The sequence below is a fragment of the Moschus berezovskii genome, chromosome 22, assembly GCF_049115385.1.
Source record: "Moschus berezovskii isolate FMDL1 chromosome 22, NW_MosBer_1.0, whole genome shotgun sequence".
Lineage (NCBI taxonomy): Eukaryota > Metazoa > Chordata > Mammalia > Artiodactyla > Moschidae > Moschus > Moschus berezovskii.
The window spans coordinates 3,386,616-3,405,077 of NC_142481.1; the positions used below are offsets into that span (position 1 = coordinate 3,386,616).

Here is an 18,462-nt window from a genome sequence, read left to right on the forward strand (position 1 = left end):
TAAGCAGAAAAACCCCTGAGGTTCTGGGAACTGGGAACCAGGAGACCCTGACCTGCGTTCCATCTGGTTCCTGGTTGACTAGTTTAAAGCAAGTTCCCTCCCATCCTTGTTCTCATTTTCCCCAATCTATGTAGGAGGAGAGCATTTCCCGATTTTCTCGTCTGTTTGTGACAGAATCAGAACAAAAATGAGGGGCTTTCGTGGTGGTTAAAACTCTGAGCTTCCACGGCAGGGGATGTGGGGTTTGGTTCCTGGTCAGGGAAGCTCCACATGTCAGCTGCAGATAAAGGGGGGAAATGATAAAGAAAGAAAAATCAAGTTTGCAAACTTAAAGAAACGAGGAGCAGGGAACTCCCCTAGAGAGGGATCCTTTTGGGATCCCTCTTATTAGAGCCTAAGCGTAAAGCGGAATCTTCCTTTCTGGGCTTCGTGTTTGCAGCCCGAGCATTTTTGCACTGGCCTGAATCGCGCATGAGGTGGCCAAAGTATTGGAGTTTCAGCTTTAGCATCAGTCGGAGAAGGGGACGACGGAGAATGAGATGGCTGGATGGCATCACCGACTCTGTGGACATGAGTTTGAGTGTACTCCGGGAGTTGGTGATGGACAGGGAGGCCTGGCGTGCTGAGATTCATGGGGTCGCGGAGAGTCGGACACGACTGAGCGACTGAACTGAACTGAACTGAACTGAATCGCGCAGCTTCTAGCCAGGGTCTCCCCTTAGGAGTCCAGGGTCGCTCCCTGCCGGGCCTCCCGTAAAAGCACTTCCCCACTGTCCGCCTTTCCCGCTCGATCTGAGCAGAAAGGGAGCTCAGAGGGCGGATCTGATGGGTGCGGGAGGCTGATGGCCAGTAGTGAGGAGTTTAGACCCTAAACTTCAGAAGAGAAGCTGATAAATGAAGGAGGGAGGCGGAGGACCATAGAGAGGTTGGCGGCAGATAGAGGGGTCCAGGGTGGGAGGGAAACGAGAGAAAGCGTCTGGCTAGAGCGGTGGGAGGGGGGAAACCATAGAGAGGCTGCTAGACGGAGGACTAGAAGGGCCATAGTGGGCGGGGAGGTGGGTAAGAGGGCAATTGGTTTCCAATGCGAGAACTGAAGACAGCCGGAAGGACCGTTTCCTTCGGGGTTTTAGGGTGGTTGGGGGCCGGGGCTGGGGGCATGCCTGGTGGCTTAGCGGTGAAGAATCCGCCTGCCAATACAGGAGTTCCATCCCTGGGTGGGGAAGATCCCTTGGACAAGGGGATGGCAACCCCCTCCAGTGCTCCTGCCTGGGAAATCCCATGGACAGAGGAGTCTGGCGTGCTACAGTCTATGGGGTCTGCAGCCCATGGGGTCACTAAGAGTCGGACACGACTGAGCGACTAAGCGCGCGCGCACACACACACACACACACACACTATCGAGGAGTCTGGCGTGCTACAGTCTATGGGGTCTACAGCCCATGGGGTCACTAAGAGTCGGACACGACTGAGCGACCAAGCGCACACACACACACACACTATCGCTCTAGAGCTCTCTCCGTCCCCACCACCCCTTCTGCAGGTCAAACCTCGTTCTTTCTCAGCTAGATTTCGGCACCAGCCTCCTCCCTACTCTCTGAACTTTCACTCTCTAGCCCGACAACAGAGGCAGAGACCTTTCTAAAACTTTCATCCTTTCCCAGCTCAAAATCCTTCTACACTCTCGACTCTTGACTCAAGACAGAAATCTCAACTCTTCTGCCTGCGCTGGAAGGCCTTCACGTCCAAGTTCCTGCCAAGCTCGCTGACCTCTCACCGCTTTGACTGTTCATCTGCCAAACACAACATGCCATAACCCCCAGTGAGACCGTCACACTTTCATTTCTCCAGGTGCCAGGTGTTGGACTCTTCTCACTACCCAGAATAACCTTTCCTGGGGGATCCTGGCCATTTCATCAGGCCTTAATTCCTCCAGAAAACAACCTCTGGCTCCTGCCTAATTCCAGATCCCAGGCTGACTGAGGCACTGCTTCAGGATACCGCTTTCACAGGAATGCTTGTAAAGCCCTCGTATGACTGCTCCCTCCCTAGCCGCCCCCCCCCCCCCACCGCTCGCCCCTGACGCCTGCGACACAAACTCCAAGCTCTTCAGTCTGTCCCTGTTGGTGTCTCAGCCAGCACTGTCCCTGGCTGTGTATGTGATGCTCACAGCTGCTGCTGTGCTTGTGCTGTGCTGTGCTTAGTTGCTGAGTCCTGTCCGACTCTTCGCGACCCCATGGACTGCAGCCCACCAGAAACCTCAGTCCATGGGGATTCTTCAGGCAAGAATACTGCGGTGGGTTGGGGATCTTCCCAACCCAGGGATGGAACCCAGGTCTCCTGTGTTGCAGGCAGATTCTTTACTGTCTGAACCACCAGGAAAGCTCAAGAATACTGAAGTGAGTAGCTGCGGTTCTTAAATGTGTCCAACTCTTTGTGACCCCATGGACTGTAGATTGCCAGGCTCCTCTGTCCATGGGATTCTCCAGGCAAGATTTCTGGAGAAGTCATTCCCTTCTTCAGGAGATCTTGCCAACCCAGGGATCAAATCTGCATCTCTTTCATTGAAGGCAGGTTCTTTACAACTGAGCCACCAGGGCTGTTTCGTCACCCTGAAAGAAGAATGGTTCTTTAGGCTGTTTGCGGTCCTGGCCTTTGCCCCCACTTCACTGCACTTGTAAGTGCATTCACGATTCCCAAAGGTGGGCTAACTCTTTTGTCCACATCTGAGCTCAGATGTTTCCTCTAGGAAAACTTTCTAATTCTGCACCCCTCCCCCCACCCCAGTTGGGTCATGTGCCCCTCTGACCCCCTGGAGTGCCTCATCATTGCACTTGTGACCCTACTTTGTGGTTGCCTATTTGTTAGTTGGCCTCCCGTAGATTAGTCTCTCCAGTATGGTGGCCGCCAGCCATGTGTCGGTATTGAGCACTTGAAACAGGATTGGTCGAAGTTAAGATGTAAGGTGGCAGCTGCTAGCAGATACTGTTTTGAGAATGGCAGGTGCTTGCCTTGAGTCTGATACAGTTCAGAAAATTCAAGTTCTCAGTAAGGGAACAGTGCATCTGAAACCACGTCTACAATGACTACCCAGCTCCATTAACCAAAAAATGTGTATTTTTTGGCTGCACTGGGTTCTTCTTGCTGCAGAGGCTTTCTCTAGTTGCAGCAAGTGGGGCTACTCTTTGTTGAAGTGTGGGGACCTCTCATTGCCGTGGCTTCTCTTCTGGTGGAGCACGGGCTGTAGGTGCTCCAGCTTCAGGAGTTGCAGTGCATGAGCTCATTAGTTTCAGTGCACAAGCTTAATTGCTCCCTGGCATTTAGGATCTTTCTGGACCAAGGGTCGAACCTGTGTCTCCTGCATTGGCGGGTGGGTTCGTATTGACTGTGCCACCAGGGAAATCCTCCAGCTCCGTTTTTGATGTCTGAGCCACAGTGACTCCATTTTTATTTTACTTACATTCTTTACTGGTTATAGAAGATGTATGAAGACAATGTATGTTTGACAGGCCATAAGACAGGCTGTTCTGGTCAGCATAAAGTTCAAGACAGATCATGTGTCAGCCGGAAGGACTTCCCCATACATCAACACCTGAAAATTTCTTCTGTCATAACCTACATCTGAATATATAAAAGAAAGATTAAAAGGGAAAGCAAAGAATGTCAAACAGTGCACGACAGATGAGCAAACTGAGTCACCACATGCTTTTCAGATTTGCCTAGAGAAGGGAATTCCCTGGCGGTTCAGTAGTTAGGACTTGGTGCTTTCACTGCAGTGGATCTGGGTTCAATCCCTGGTGTTGGACAACTAAGATCCCATAAGCCAAGCAGCCTGGAGAGCGGGGGGGTGGGAGGTTTGCCTGGAGAAACTTGAGGTCTGATTGATTTGAAACCAGAATTGGAATCCTGCTGTAATTGTAGCTCCTCATTACAATCTGATCTTTGCCACAAAATATGGAATGCCCGCTCTTTCAAGACAGTGGGTACTGAGGCAAGAAGGCGGCCCTTTGTGAATTCCCAGCGCTCTGCGTGGGTGGGAGCTTGAAAGCCCAGCCTTCTGGTTTTTCCTGGCCAGCACCCACAGCCAGCCTTGAGGGCTGTGTCACACTTGGGCAGCTCTTTCCCCAACCGTCTTTCAGCTGCACCCCTCTAACTCTCAGGGACCATAGGACACGTTCCCGAAAATGAATGTCTGGGCCTGAGAAAGTGTAAAGACCTCCCGGATTTAGGATGTAACCCTGGCTCTGGCACCCACTTGCTGTGGGACCATCAGCCTCTCACTTAAACTCCTTGCGCGTCAGTTCCCTCATCTGTAAAATGCTAGGACTGAATCTGACACCTTCTTGTTCAAGTTCTTTTCGGCATATATCCGATTCTTTGGTGACGCTGACTCGTCGTTGTTGAATTTCTCTTGATTGTCATCCCTACCTGCTTCTCCTAGGTGCTGGGGCGGGGGTGCCTGGGAAGATGTCAATATTTTGGTCTCTGTCGCCCCCAGGAGGCTTAGGAGAGTTCCTTGTTGCAGCAGGTGTGCAATGCAGATAACATGTGTCGCCTCTTAAGGTAGAGGAAGGTGGGGACTACCTAAGTCTGGTTGGCTCACGCTTTAACCCCCATAAGCTGGTATCTAGAAGCCATTTGTGTGTTGAACAACACACAACAGATATGTGTTGAACGAAATGACTCCGCTTCAAGCCAGCGGAACAAAAGGTCCTTGGAACCCTTTCTTTGAGGGGTGTGTTTCCGGGCGGAAGGCTTTCACGTGACCCCCCCCCGCCCCCCTCCTCGGTGGTCGGAGCCCGTGTGTCCCCACTTAGGGCTCCCGGGTGGGGGTTAATGTTTTCGCCTACTGCACTCCGGGATCGGGCTCTCGGGAGGCCGTTCCTCATAACGGACGGACAGAAGGGTCACGCCCGGGATAGGACCCAGGAGCACGAGGCCAGGTCACCAAGATCGGATTTGCTGACCCACTGACGGGACGATTGGGCCGAGCCTCTTGGGAACAGAGAAGAGGCGGAAACCAGGCACGTCTTGTGGGGAGTGGCTTTGGAAAGAGGCGGTGGGGAGGTGATGGGGTCGGCCGAATACAGACTCCGGAGGTGAGAGGCTTCGTTGGCGGCCGCGGTGGGGATGGCGGGGGTGGGGGCCAATGGAAACACTTAATTGGTGTCGCAGGACCTGCATGAAAGGAAGAGACCTTGGAGCTGGAGAGAAAGATACGCGAAGGGTATTTAACGGGCTTTGCCCCTTCGCTCTGCCCTTCTCCATACCTGCTCACTGACTGGAAGGGCACAGAGTACACCCACCCACACAGACGCCGTGATTGGGAAGCCCCGTAACGCACTCCCAGCCAGCGCGCGGCTGTCCCGGCTGCCCGCGGGCTTCCAGGAACGCGGCCAGCCTCAGGGCCCAGGCCCTCGCCCACCCGGACGTCCGGTGCTTCATTTGTGAAGCTTGTGGCAAGGCCTTCAAAGGACGCCGCTGTCTCTGCCCGCCCCGTCTCACCCACCGCGCTTCCTGCCGCTGCTCCTGCTGTTCCCGGCAGGTCAGCCTTACCCGGGAGCCGGTCAGCACATCCTGGTGCAAGAGGGCAGACTGGGTCTCCTGCTAATGTGGGCACAAGAAGGGAAAGACACAGTAAAAGTCGCTCAGGTGTGTCTGACTCTTTGCGACACCGTGGACTGTAGTTCATGGGATTCTCCAGGCCAGAGTGCTGGAGTGGGTAGCTGTTCCATTCGCCAAGGGATCTTCCCAACCGAAGGACTGAACATTTGTCTCCCGCGTTGCAGGCGGATTCTTTACCGGCTGAGCCACCAGGGAAGCCCATGGTAGATGCATAGGGAGGGAAGGGCACAACATGCATGCCTTTAGGGGGCCACGTCCTGGGAATCCTGCCCTAGGCCGCCAGTTCGGGGGCTGTCTGTTGCAGAGCTAGGCCCTGGCATCTCTGAAAGATAAGGCAGCACCCTTTTCTGTGCTGGCTCTTTTTAACACTGTATGATCTTCAGCCATCGGGTGTGCTGCGAGTCCGTGGGTGGCAGGGGAAACAGGAGACAGTATCATGAAAGATGCATTCACCTCCCAGGGCGATTTCTGGTCTCCTTGGCTCAAATGGCAAAGAATCTGCCTGCAATGCAGAAGATCCCTAGGTCAGGAAGAGATCCAGGATTAGGAAATGGCAACCCACTCCAGTTTTCTTGTCCGGAGAATCCCCATGGACAGAGGAGCCCGACGGGCTACAGTCCGTGGGGTCATAAAGAGTTGGACACAACTGAGCGACTAACACAACGCTTTCTCCTATTGTTGAATGATTGGTTCCTTCTCCAGCCGAGAACGATAAAGTGACTTTTAAAGGAAAGTCACAACTTTTCGGACAAAGCTATCTCTTTTGTCTTTCCTCCCTCCGCATCTACCGCGTCTCCAAATAGTGACTTTACACTGGCTGGGTATTTTCTTTTTTTTTACCCTCCGATGGCAGAGGTGAGGCGCGCAGGCACCCGGAACTGTGGTTCCGGGGTGTTTGTTTCCCGCCGGGACGAGTGCCTCGTGCCCCGCCCGGCCGCAATGGCCGCGGGAGCCGGAAGAGGGCTTCGGGCTCTTAAAAGTCCATCTCCACCGCGCCGCGGACAGACGTCCTGGGGCCGCCCCTCTGGCCGCTTCCCGCCGAACTCTGACCCAAGAGGATCCCGCACCGCCAGCCGGTGCCGGGAGGCAGAGCCCGAGCTCCGCGCGGCCTGAGGGGCCCGAGCGACGGGGTGGTTCCGCTGGGGCGCTGGCTCAGACGCAGGCGCGCGGGCGCAGCGGCTCGGTGCTGGTGGGGTCTGCGGAAAGAGCTAATTTAGAGCATCCCACGTGGGTCCGCTCCTCAGGTTCCCAGAGGGCCCCTCGACCCTGAGCCTCTCCGGGGGGCATGGGCCCTCCTTCCCTAGGGTGGCCCCCTCTGCGGGGCCTCTGCCCAGCTCGGAAGGCCCGTCACTCGCTCACCGCCGGGGATGGTGTTGGCCCTGCGTGGCCGGAGCTCAGGCGCCCCTCCTGTCCCCGTCCCTCCCCGGGAGCTCCCCGCATCGCCGGAGCCACAGCACCTCCCTCTCGGAGGTCTTCAAGCACGCCCGGGAGGATTCGGAGGCGTCGCATCACACACCGGCCCGCTGTGCCCTGGTGTTCTCAAGGAGGCTGGGCGGCTGGCCCAGCACGTCCAGGACCGCTCGGCTGGAAGGGATTTCCTGGACGGTAGAGAGGCCGCAGGGGCTCCGTAGAGGCTCCGGGTTTCTGGTACAGAAGGTAGAGTGCGGGGTCTGGGCCTCCTGCTTACTTGCCCTGTGACCTGAGGCTGCCTCGCTGGGCCTGTTTTCTCCTGAAATTCCTTGTGACCTCCAGCTACCCTGGCCAGCGGGGAGAAGCAGGAGTCTCTTGTTGGACCCCTGACTCTCCCACAGCCTCTTTTCATAGCCTGGGATCGATCACCACCCATTCTGGACTCAGTTTCTCGATCTGTGAGATGGGACAGAATGAGGCGTCCTCATCAGGTGAGCTGCAAACTCACCTGATATGAAGGTAGCACACACTGTTCCATCACTTTTATTTTTTCCTTCGGCTGAGGGGGACAACTCGCGGAATCTTAGTCTTGGCGGACCTTAGTTCCCAACCAGGTATGGAACCTGCGCCCTTGGCATTGAAAGCCAGGAGTCCTAAGCACTGACCACCAGGGGGTTACCTTCATCACTTCTTTCTAGTAACTAATGGTGCCTGCCGATAAAGGTGAAATAAACATTCGTTAGTTTGAGTCCTTTTTAAATTGTAGCGGTAAGGCTGGAACCCAACCGAGGTGGGAACCTTTCCTTTGCGGGTGTGGGTTGTAAGCTGGAGTGCTTTCCCTAGCAGTACGTCCCTCGGTCGGGTCGGGGCTGGATGAGGCCACGTGTGGCTGGGCCACCTCAAGAAGGGCCTCAGATCCCAGGCAGAGGAACCTGGGGACTTGGTCCTGAGGGTCACAGGACCTGTGAGAAGGTTTCACGCAGCTGTGAGATGATTATCGGGCCAGGGTGGGAGGAGTTCTGGGGGCCAGAGTAGCAGGGAGAAGGCTGGTGCAAGGGCCCAGGTGGGAGGAAGGAGCCAGAGCTGGGTCTTGGGGGGTGGAGGGGAGCATACCCCAGTCAGGAGGAGGTAGAGAGCGCTTGGTGCCTGCCTGGCTTTGGAGAGTGAGGTGGGGGGCGGGATGGGGACCTTTGGGTGGATGGAGGGCTTCACCGTGACCCTGTCCCAGGAGAGAAGCAGGGCATTTTGTCTGGGTGGGGGGGATGAGCTTTACCTTCAGGGAGGGTGACTAAATTCCATTCATTCGATCATTTAACCAGTGTTGAATACAGTCGCTCCTGGCTCCCCAGACCTTTGCTAGAGTCTGAGGATAGACTTGCCCAGGACAGAGCAGGAAAGGCAGGCAGGAAAATAGCAAATTCGTAAAGGAGCAAGACCCTCACGGACTGTAATTCGAGATGCAGAGGAGATGGCCCGAGGGGCAGAGGGGGGCCTCCCCTCCCCTCCCTGACCTCTGATATCACCTGCAGCGCTCCAGTGATGAAGGGTTACTTGAGTTCCCACCTGGCCAGAAAAGATGCATCCTTGTAAGGGGTTGGGAAGAACATTCCAGAGGGAGGAACAGCACACACAAGGCTCAGGAGGTGGGAGAGGTTGGCAAGGGGGCACTGTGGTGCTGGAGGCCAGTCCACACAGGGCTGGGGCACTTCCTGGGTTTAGTCTAAAGTGCAGCAAGGAGGGTTTGGGGTCAGGGAGTGACACGTTTCGGCAGGTTTACAAAATTGCTGTAGTGTTGCCATAGGAAGAAGGGGCCAGAGGAGGCAGAGGGGTGGGAGGGGAGGCAGCAGTGGGCTGGGGACAAGTCTGAGGTGCCGCGGACAGTGTCCATGACCTCTGACTCGGGGGTCAGGTAGAGGCAGTGCCATCCCAGCTCCCCACCTGAGGATGCATAACCTCTGGCTGATCATGTGACCTCTCTGAGCTTCTGTTTCCTCATCTGTAAGGTTGGGATTCTCAAGACAATTCCCGTCTGGGTCTGCTCTGAGGACTCGGTGCATCTAACAACCATGACTGCTGGCACCATGCTGTTCAGTCGCTCAGTGACCCCATGGACTGCAGCACGCCAGGCCTCCCTGTCCTTCACCATCTCCCCGAGTTTGCGCAACCTCGTGTTCTTTGAGACTGTGATGCCGTCCAACTACCTCATCCTCTGTCGTCCCCTTCTTCTCCTGCCCTCAGTCTTTCCCAGCATCAGTGTGTTTTCCAGTGCGTCAGTTCTTCTCATTAGGTGACCAAAGTATTGGAGTTTCAGCATCAGTCCTTCCAATGAATAATCAGGGTTGATTTCCTTTAGGAAAGGCCCAATAAAGGCCTTCCTTGGAGAAGGAAATGGCAACCCACTCCAGTGTTCTTGCCGGGAGAATCCCAGGGACGGGGGAGCCTGGTGGGCTGCCGTCTATGGGGTCGCATGGAGTCGGACACGACTGAAGTGACTTAGCAGTAGCATTGTTATTATTTCCAGAGATGGTGTGGTTCTCACCTACAAAGCTAGTTTTCTGGATCTGAAACTTAGGAAAGGGATCTGGGAGAGAGGTTCATGGGGGTGTCTGTGTCACCCAGGATCTCCCTGGGAGGGGAGGGACATTTGGCCAAACCTGTTGTCACAGCCGGGTGGGAGGTTTGGGTGGGGGTAAGGGTGACAGTGCTTCCAGCATCTGAAGGGTGGAGGCCAGGGATGCTGGTCAACCTCCCACAGTGCGCGTGATGACCCCGCGCAAAGATTGGCCTAGCCCCCAGAGGTCAGCAGCGCCAAAGCTGAGATGCCTGGTGTAGACAGAGGGGTGCTGGCCCCTTAAGCCGGGCACATGCTCTCAGTCCACCAGTTTCCATCCATTTTTCCTACCACCCGCCATGAAACTAGAGGAGGAAGAACTTGTAGGACCAACCATGTCCAATAGGGAGCCACACTTTAAAAAGTGAAAAGGAGCAGCTGAAATTAATTTCAAGGACTCATTTAATACTTAACCTAGTCAGTCTACCCAGAGTGTCCTTTCTCAGTGGAATCCACACAGACATCCATCACAATGTACTTTACACTCTTTCTATTCAGTCTTCAGAATCTGAGGGGTGTCTGCTTTGCAGCCCATCTCAGGTCTGCCTGGACACGTGCCAAGTGCTCGAGAGCCATGTGTGGCCAGTGGTTGACCTTCAGGGCCGCACAGTTCTGGAGGATCTTTGTTTTTCTAATAAAACTTTTATTGAAAAAAATACTAAGACAAACACCAAAGTTATTCTCCAAATCACGTAAGATATAGTGATGCTATACAGTAGGCCCTTGTTGGTTATCCATTTGAAATATAGCAGTGTGAACATGTCCAAACTCATCCTTCCCTCCCCATCCCCTCCCACCTCCAGAACCGTAAGTGCCTTCTCTTAAGTCGGTGAGTCTGTTTTTTTTTCCGGTTGCATCGAGTTTTAATTGTGGCATGTGGGATCTAGTTCCCTGACCGGGGATTGAACCCCAGCCCTCTGCATTGGGACTGTGCAGTCTGTCGCTGGACCACCAGGGCAGTCCCGGTGAGTCTGCTTCTGCCTTGTACATAAGTTCATCTGTATCATATCTTTTAAACTTCTACATATAAGGGACGTCCTACAATGTCTCTGTGTTTCTGACCACTCAGTGTGACAGTGTCCAGGGCCATCCCTACTGCTGCAGAAGACCTTCTGCTCTTTTCGACGGTGGGGTAATACTCCACCGCATGTGACTGGCATCTTGATCCGCTCACTTGACGCACCTTTAGGCTGCTTCCCTGTCTCCTCTAGTTTAAACAGGGCTGCGGGGGAAGGTCTTTAATCTAGCCTGATACCACAATCGTTTCGTCACTTGCAGGTTCTTTGAAGGTTTTCTGAAGAATGTTTTATCAGTTCCAGCTTACTGTTGCCCCACCTAGAAACTTTTCTATTTCGGGGGATTTGTGTGTGCATTTTCTGGCATTTAGGTTATTGCCCAGTAAAACATATCTTGCGATCCAAACCAAATATAACTGAATCCTCTGTGGCCCGCGGGTCTCCAGTTTGCAGCTGGCTGAGTGTGGTTCAGGAGCTGTACCTCAAGGTGGGCAGCCACTAGCCACCTGTCTATTTATTTAAAGAAGAGAAAGAAAAACGTTTAAAAGCCAGGTCCTCAACCACGAGCCACCTTTCAGATATGCGGCAGTTCCCCTGCACAGAGCGCAGGTCGGAGGATTTTTCCATCATTGCAGAAAGTTCCTGTTGGCAGTTCTCTCAGAGGGAGCTCTGGCCCAACCCGGGTCCTTAACGCCGGTTCTCTCCGCTCTGTACCCGCAGCTGCCGCGCCGGCCCCGCGCCGCTCTGGTGCGGCGGCGCGCGGCGTTCGCTCCCGGATCACCGCGCAGCCGGAGGACGAGCTGCGGGCGCGCGGCTCCCGGCGCTGCCCTCCGGGTTGCAACTCTTCACGTGCTCCACCTGCGCCCGCCTTGCAGCGCTGCGGCCACCTGGCGGCTCGGCGCCGGCCCCCGCTCTAGGTCCCGGGCCGGCCTGGCTGCCCTGCCACCCTCTGGTCCTCGGCCCGCCCCCCGTCCATCTCCCCATCTGGGGACCCTGTTTCTCTCCGGTCCTCTGTCCACCCCCCCCCCACACACCCCAGCCATGAGAAGCCCACCCCTCCCCATCTCCCCATCTGGGGACTCTAGCCCTCTCTGGTTCTCGCGGCCGCCCCCCATGAGAAGCCCACCACCCCCAATCTCCTCATCTGGGGACTCTGGGCTCCTGGGCCCCCCTGCACACCCACCCCCGCCATGAGAAGCCCTGCTTCTGCTGTAAGTCGCTTCAGTCGTGTCCGACTCCGTGCGACCCCATAGACGGCAGCCCACCAGACTCCCCCCGTCCCTGGGATTCTCCAGGCAGGAACACTGGAGTGGGTTGTCATTGCCTTCTCCAATGCATGAAAGGGAAAAGTGAAAGTGAAGTCGCTCAGTCATGTCCGACTCCTAGCGACCCCATGGACTGCAGCCCACCAGGCTCCGTCCATGGGATTTTCCAGGCAAGAGTACTGGAGTGGGGTGCCATTGCCTTCTCCGATGAGAAGCCCACCCCTCCCCATCTCCCCATCTGGCAGGCTTTGGGCTTCTCTGGGCCTCAGTTTCCCCACTTTGCGGGCGGGAGGATCCCGGCGGGGACACATCGGCGCCCAGGCTGGCCTCTGGACCTAGGACCTGCATCAGCCCTGCGGGCAGAAACGTCGGTCCTCCGGCCCTCGGCCTCGCCGGGAAGCGGACGCAGGCGGGGTGGCCGGGGCGAGGGGACGGCCTGGGCGCCCCCGCTCGGGCGGGAAGGGACATCGGGCAGACGCAGCCCCATCCACCCTCGTCTAGCCTCCGACCGCCGTCCCAGGCCCCGAGCAGCTCCCGGCGCGGGCGGTCGCTGCGGTTCCCGCGCCCTGGCCCCCTCCCCGCTCCCGACCCCCAGGAGCTCAAGAGCGGCGGAACCTTCGCTGCGGCGCGCGCTTCCGGCCGGCGCCGTTTCCCAGGGACGCCGCCGCCCCTCGCGCCCCCGCGCCCGCGCCCCCGTTCCCGGCGCCGCCGGCCCGGAGCTCCCCGAAGCCTCGGCCCCGCCGCCGCCGGCCCTCGCGAGGGGAAGCCCGGGCCGCACGGGACCTCGGCCCACTCCTCGGACCCGAGAGGCCGCTGCACCGGGTACAGGGGCCGGGATGGAGGGAGGAGCCGCGCCGGGCCGGCGGTAACCGGGGTGGGGGTGGGGCCGGCCACGGCGGGGACGGAGGGGCAGGGGCAGCGCGGGTCCCGGGGGTCCTGGGGAGCGCGGGAAGCCGAGCGGGGCGGCGGGGTGGCGGCGCTGAGCCGGGCACAGCGCGGGGAGGGGTGTGGAAATAAAGGTGCTGCATCCCGCGGAAGGGAGGTGCTTGGGAGGGGGGCTCCAGGGCCCCGGCAGCTATGGAGAGGGTCGGAACGATGTCAGCGACCTATGCGTAGGGGCCAGGCCAGAGAAGGACCCCCGGGAGCGGGGGAGTGGGGATGTAGCAGGCGTGAAAGTTCACAAGCCGACGGTTGCATAGAAGGCTGGCTGTTGAGGTGTCCTAGGGATGCGTACCTGAAATTCGGAGGTTAGATGATGGAGTCAAAGTCGCTGAGTCGTCTCCGACTCACTGCGACCTCAGGGACTGTAGCCCGCCAGGCTCCGCTGTCCATAGGATTCTCCAGGCCAGAATACTGGAGTGGGTAGCCGTTCCCTCCTCCAGGGGATCTTCCCACCCCAGAGACCGAACCCAGGTCCCCCATGTTGCAGGCGGATTCTTTACCGTCTGAGCCACCAGGGAAGCCCCTAGGTGATGGAAGAGTATGTTGAATCCTTAAAGGTGCCAAGTGTAGTTAACAAGTTAGAGGAGCTTCTGGTGGAAAAGTGGGGAACTGGATTAGTGGGGCTTTGGGGAAGTACCTTGGGAGGAAATTAAGAGCCGCCACAGACGTATCCAGGTTTGGGAGGCCTTCCAGGGAACTAGTCGGAGAAGGCAATGGCAAGCCACTCCAGTACTATTGCCTAGAAAATCCCATGGATGGAGGAGCCTGGTAGGCTGCAGTACGTGGGGTCGCTAAGGGTCGGACACGACTGAGCGACTTCACTTTCACTTTTACACATTGGAGGAGGAAATGGCAACCCACTCCAGTGTTCTTGCCTGGAGAATCCCAGGGATGGGGGAGCCTGGTGGGCTTCCGTCTATGGGGTCACACAGAGTCGGACACGACTGAAGTGACTTAGCAGCAGCAGCCAGGGAACTAGTGGGCATGGAGGTCTAGGAAGGTCTGGAGGCCAGAGAGGCCGCTGCGGTGGTCCTGGGGGTGGGGTGGAGGGTGGGGAGAGGATGCAACCCAAGTTGTGGCAGAGGAGGCGACCCATTAGAGAAATTCTGGAGGAAAGAATCCTGGAGAGACTTAGAAGAAGCCATGAAGATGTAAAGGACAAAATAGGCTTGGGATTTGATTGGCTGTCGAGGAGTGAGGGAGGAGGGAAGCAGGAGGACGGCGAGGAGGAGGAGGGAAGAGGCCGGGTGATGCCCTCGGGTCCCCTGGGGGAGGAGAGGAGGAGTCGCGAGGAAAGGCAGGTGGGGTGTCTGAGCTGCTGAGCTTAGCCGCAGAAGCTGTCGAGGCTGCCTGGTGCGGGCCGAGCGACTCGGCCCGGAGGCAGCCCCCTTTCCCTTCAGGGAGGAGGTCAGTGGGACAGAGGGCCGCGAGCGCTGAGACGGCGGGGACACTGTCCCCGGGCAGCGGCCGTGTTGACCTGTCTCCCCTCCGCCGCTCCCAGCTGCCGCTCCGGATGCTGCTGTTGCCGCCGCGTCCCCCCCACCCTGGGGCCTCCTCTCCCGAGGCCATGGACCCGCCGCCCCCCAAGGCGCCCCCTTTCCCCCCGGCGGAGGGCCCTGCCTCCACTGCGTCCTCGGCGGCGGGGCCCCGGCCCCCGCGGCTGGGCCGCCACCTGCTCATCGACGCCAACGGGGTCCCCTACACGTACACGGCGCCGCTGGAGGAGGAGCCGCGCGGCCCGGCCCCGCGCGAGGCGCCGCCTGGAGAGCCCGGGCCGCGCAAGGGTTACAGCTGCCCCGAGTGCGCCCGCGTCTTCGCTAGCCCCCTGCGGCTGCAGAGCCACCGCGTGTCGCACTCGGACCTCAAGCCCTTCACGTGCGGCGCCTGCGGCAAAGCCTTCAAACGCTCCAGCCACCTGTCGAGGCACCGCGCCACGCACCGAGCCCGTGCTGGCCCGCCGCACGCCTGCCCGCTCTGCCCGCGCCGCTTCCAGGACGCCGCGGAGCTGGCGCAGCACGTGCGGCTGCACTGAGCCGGCGGGCGGCCCCGGCGCCCCTCTCCGCGCCCGGCGCCTCGGGTGCCGCTCCCGGGTGGAGCGCCTGCCGTCTGCGCGGGAGGGTCGACGAAAGGCCGCCGCCGCGGCCCGGTTCGCTCCTGCGTCTCCCCTCGCACCCGCCACCCTCACTCTCTCTCAATAAACATTCCGCACTTCACTTCAGGGCTCTTAATTGCGGGGCTGGGGCGGGCGCGGGTGGTGAAACCGGACCGTGAGCACCTGGGAACCGCCGTCTCGGCGCGCGTTTCCGGCCGGAGCCGTTTCCTGGCGGCCCGGGCGCCCCGCCCCCACCGCCCTGCCCTGGACCCTCTCCTCCGTTCCCCGGTCCTCTCCGCCCCTCCTCGGCGCCGCCAGCTCCCGGGGGACGCCCCGAGCGCCCCGGCCCGCCGCCGTCTGCACCCACGCGGGGAGCTCGGGGCCGATCAGGAGCCACCCGGACCGGAGAGGCTGCTGCACCGGGTACGGGGGCCGGGAGGCGGGCTGGAGCTGGAGCGGGCCGCGGGGCGGGGCGGGGCCGGGCGCGCGGGGCCCGGAGCGCGGGGCGGGGCAGGGCGCGCGGAGAGGCCGGGCCCGGGCCTGGGCGGAGGCCTGCGGAGCGCGGGCACGCCGCCGGGAGTGGGGGCGGGAGGGCGTGCCCTGGACGGAACGCACTGGGGGCCTGGGCCGGGGCCGGGGGAGGACATAGGGCTCCCGACGCGGCTGCCCACCCTAGAGGGCCCGGGCGCAGACCGATGGGGCGCCCGGAGCGGGCACTGACCCACACGGCCGGGTCAGCGGCCTGGAGGCCTGATGGGTGGGGCCTGCGGGCGACTTGTGAGCTGAGGGCACACAGTGGGTAAACAGCCACAAAGAGATCCCGCGCCTGCGGTCGGCGGTGGAAAAGAAGGGAGAGGTGTCTCGAGGAGGGGGCGCCTGGAAGCCTCAGAGGGTCACGGAGTCAGGGTAGCGTTGCAGAGGATGCGGCGGTCCGGAGCAGGGCACGCAGAGCGGGAAGGACGGAGCTCGTGGGGCCGAGCTTCCCGCCTCCGTGTGACCTCCTCGTCCTGTCTCCCACCCCCCAGGCCTCAGCCACCCTTCCGGATGCTGGTGCTGCCGGCCCCCGGCCCCCGGCCCCCGGCGTTTCCCTCCGCTGAGGCCATGCAGGCCCCTCCCCCTCGGACAGGCGGGTCCCCGGAGCCCGGACCTTCCTGCTCCACAGGATGTCCCCAGACCTCGCCCTCTTCTTCCAGGCCCAACCACTACCTGCTCATAGACACCCAGGGCGTCCCGTACACCGTGCTGGTGGACGAGGAGTCGCAGAGGGAGGCCGGGCCCGATGGGGCGTCGGCCCAGAAAAAATGCTACAGCTGCCCCGTGTGCTCCCGGGTCTTCGAGTACATGTCCTACCTGCAGCGACACAGCATCACCCACTCAGAGGTGAAGCCCTTCGAGTGTGACACCTGTGGAAAGGCATTCAAGCGGGCCAGCCATCTGGCGCGCCACCACTCCATTCACCGGGCAGGCGGCGGGCGGCCCCACGGCTGCCCGCTCTGCCCTCGCCGCTTCCGAGAGGCGGGCGAGTTGGCCCAGCACAGCCGGGTCCACTCCGGGGAGCGCCCCTACCAGTGCCCGCACTGCCCGCGCCGGTTCATGGAGCAGAACACGCTTCAGAAGCACACGAGGTGGAAGCACCCCTGAACCAGGCTGCGGGGCCCCCCCAGGTACCGCGGGATTCTGGGAGGGGGGGTGCACATGGACACCTGTCGTACTCAGACAGCCGGCTAGCACCAGGGGTCCCTGGACACAAACACAGACTCACCGCCGCGGGGAGGCCGACCCGCCCTTAAGGAGAAGTCCTGCAGTCATCTCCGGGTGTTTGGGAGATAAGATGGGAACAAGACCCCACGTTTCCTGAATGGAACCCTCTAACCTCAGAGACACCAGCGATTCCATGACTGAGCCCAGACTGGCGGGGTTGGGCCGGGTGGGGGCAAGAGTGCCATGTGGTACCGTTCCGGGCCTGAAAACTGTGCCTGGGGGCCATCAGGAATCTGCACTGTCTTCCTGAGACCCGCCCCCGGCGTGCGATGCTGGGGGAAAGGGCCCCAGATTTGCCTCCCACTCCCCAGCCAGAGATGGAGACTGGACACTCAGTAAACACGTGTTCCACTTTGAGCACGCGAGGTCGGTTCTGGGAGACTGTCTCTGCCCACTGCCTGGCGGGCAGACTTCGCAAGTGTCTGGCCCACCTGGCTGGGGAATGGGAAGGTTGGCCTGTCCTGGGGTTCATCCGAGCTTGGCTCCTGACCACCTGTGTCATTGAGGCAGAATGTTTTTAATCTTAACTTTCTAAAAACCATGACCCATTGTAAGAAACACATTTTATACGGCAACCTGGTATACAGATACAAAAAATACATGCAAAACAAAGGTTTAACAATAATTACTTCTGCGTGCAGGGCTCTCATTTCCCCCCCCCATTTCATTTTTTAGACTGCGGATTACAGATTTCATTCTACCATATTCAATTTTCTGCACACGAATATGTTAAAGACACCGAACTAGGGCAGGCACCTCCCCCTGCACGTTTTGACACCGGTAGTGAAGTGAGTAGGAGGGGTGTGTGGCCAAGAAGGTTCGACACTCCAGCTGCAGGGTTAAAAAGCGCTGCTCTCTTAAGCACCGCTAGGAATTCTGGAGCACGCAAGCTATCGGAGAGAGCGAGGAGAGGCAGGTTGCGCTGGGGCAGAAGCCGAATAACGCCTGCCCTCTCACCGAGTTTTCTTGGCGTGTTGGAGTTGTGTCAGGCACTGTGCGGGGCCTAATCTCTTCTTCCGACCTCTTGTTGGGTGGAGGAGCAAACCAGCTGTCTCTACTCCTACAGAAGGAGCGTCCCATAATCTGACTCCAGGTAACACTCCTAGGGCCCCGAGCTTGAGCTCTGGCCTCGGCCAGATGCTGGGCTGAGCGTTCTGCGTGTCTTATCGTCCTATCCCCACAACAGACCTAAAAGGGATTATAATCGCCCCACTTTACAGGTTAGAAAACCGAAGCTGCGAAGGAGCGGCCAGGACTGGGATCTAGGTCCGAAAGTTGCAAAGCCTGCTCTTAGTAACACGGGGGCAGGGAATGGTTTTTAGGCCTTTATTTTCGGGGAGGGGTAATTCATTACTCCAGGGCCCCGGGAAGCCTGGGGTCCTGCGTGCTCAGCCTAGGGGAGATGCAGGAGCGGGTCGCGGGGGTCCACCCCGGCCAATTCCCAACATCTCTCTTAAGGGGATCCTCAACTTTCCTGGCTGTTCCCTAAGTCTCCCTGCCTCTTCCAAACCCCACCAGGCGCCTCCTCACCCCTACCCGGGTGACCCCGGGCGCTGCCAGCTCTCCAGGAATTGGGAATTTCGTGACGTTCCCTGATCAGCCTTCGCCGAGGGCGGGGGAGTGCTGCAAGGGGCCATCGCGCAAGTACGGCCCGGGTCTCCGCCGCAAACGGCCAGCTCACTGGGGACCTGGGACTCCGGCGGGAGGCACATCACCTGCGCGCCGCGCGGCCCCGGCTGACGG

The 18,462-nt window shown here is 59.2% G+C and overlaps 2 protein-coding genes across 3 annotated transcripts; both read left to right on the plus strand.

The window, feature by feature from the left end:
- Window positions 1-12,536: 12,536 nt before the first annotated feature.
- ZNF580 (zinc finger protein 580) lies at window positions 12,537-15,079 on the plus strand. The gene is made up of 2 exons (XM_055410740.2): window positions 12,537-12,746; window positions 14,368-15,079. Exon 2 carries the CDS (start codon window positions 14,380-14,382, stop codon window positions 14,896-14,898), a length of 519 nt encoding a protein of 172 aa, XP_055266715.1. The 5' UTR covers window positions 12,537-12,746; window positions 14,368-14,379; the 3' UTR covers window positions 14,899-15,079.
- Window positions 15,080-15,083: 4 nt separating this feature from the next.
- ZNF581 (zinc finger protein 581) lies at window positions 15,084-16,599 on the plus strand. 2 transcript variants are annotated; one of them, XM_055410715.2, is made up of 2 exons: window positions 15,084-15,381; window positions 15,984-16,599. In XM_055410715.2, the coding sequence occupies exon 2, from the start codon at window positions 16,003-16,005 to the stop codon at window positions 16,597-16,599; it is 597 nt and encodes a 198-aa protein (XP_055266690.1). In that variant the 5' UTR covers window positions 15,084-15,381; window positions 15,984-16,002. The 2 variants fall into 2 exon arrangements, with proteins under 2 accessions (XP_055266690.1, XP_055266689.1); XM_055410714.2 differs by lacking the exon at window positions 15,084-15,381 and having other exon boundaries at window positions 15,471-16,599.
- The last annotated feature ends 1,863 nt before the right edge of the window (window positions 16,600-18,462 follow it).

Coding starts and splice junctions, on each gene's coding strand:
- ZNF580 (XM_055410740.2), top strand. CDS start 14,380: ATGCTGCTGTTGCCGCCGCGTCCCCCCCACCCTGGGGCCTCCTCTCCC.
- ZNF581 (XM_055410714.2), top strand. CDS start 15,880: ATGCGGCGGTCCGGAGCAGGGCACGCAGAGCGGGAAGGACGGAGCTCG.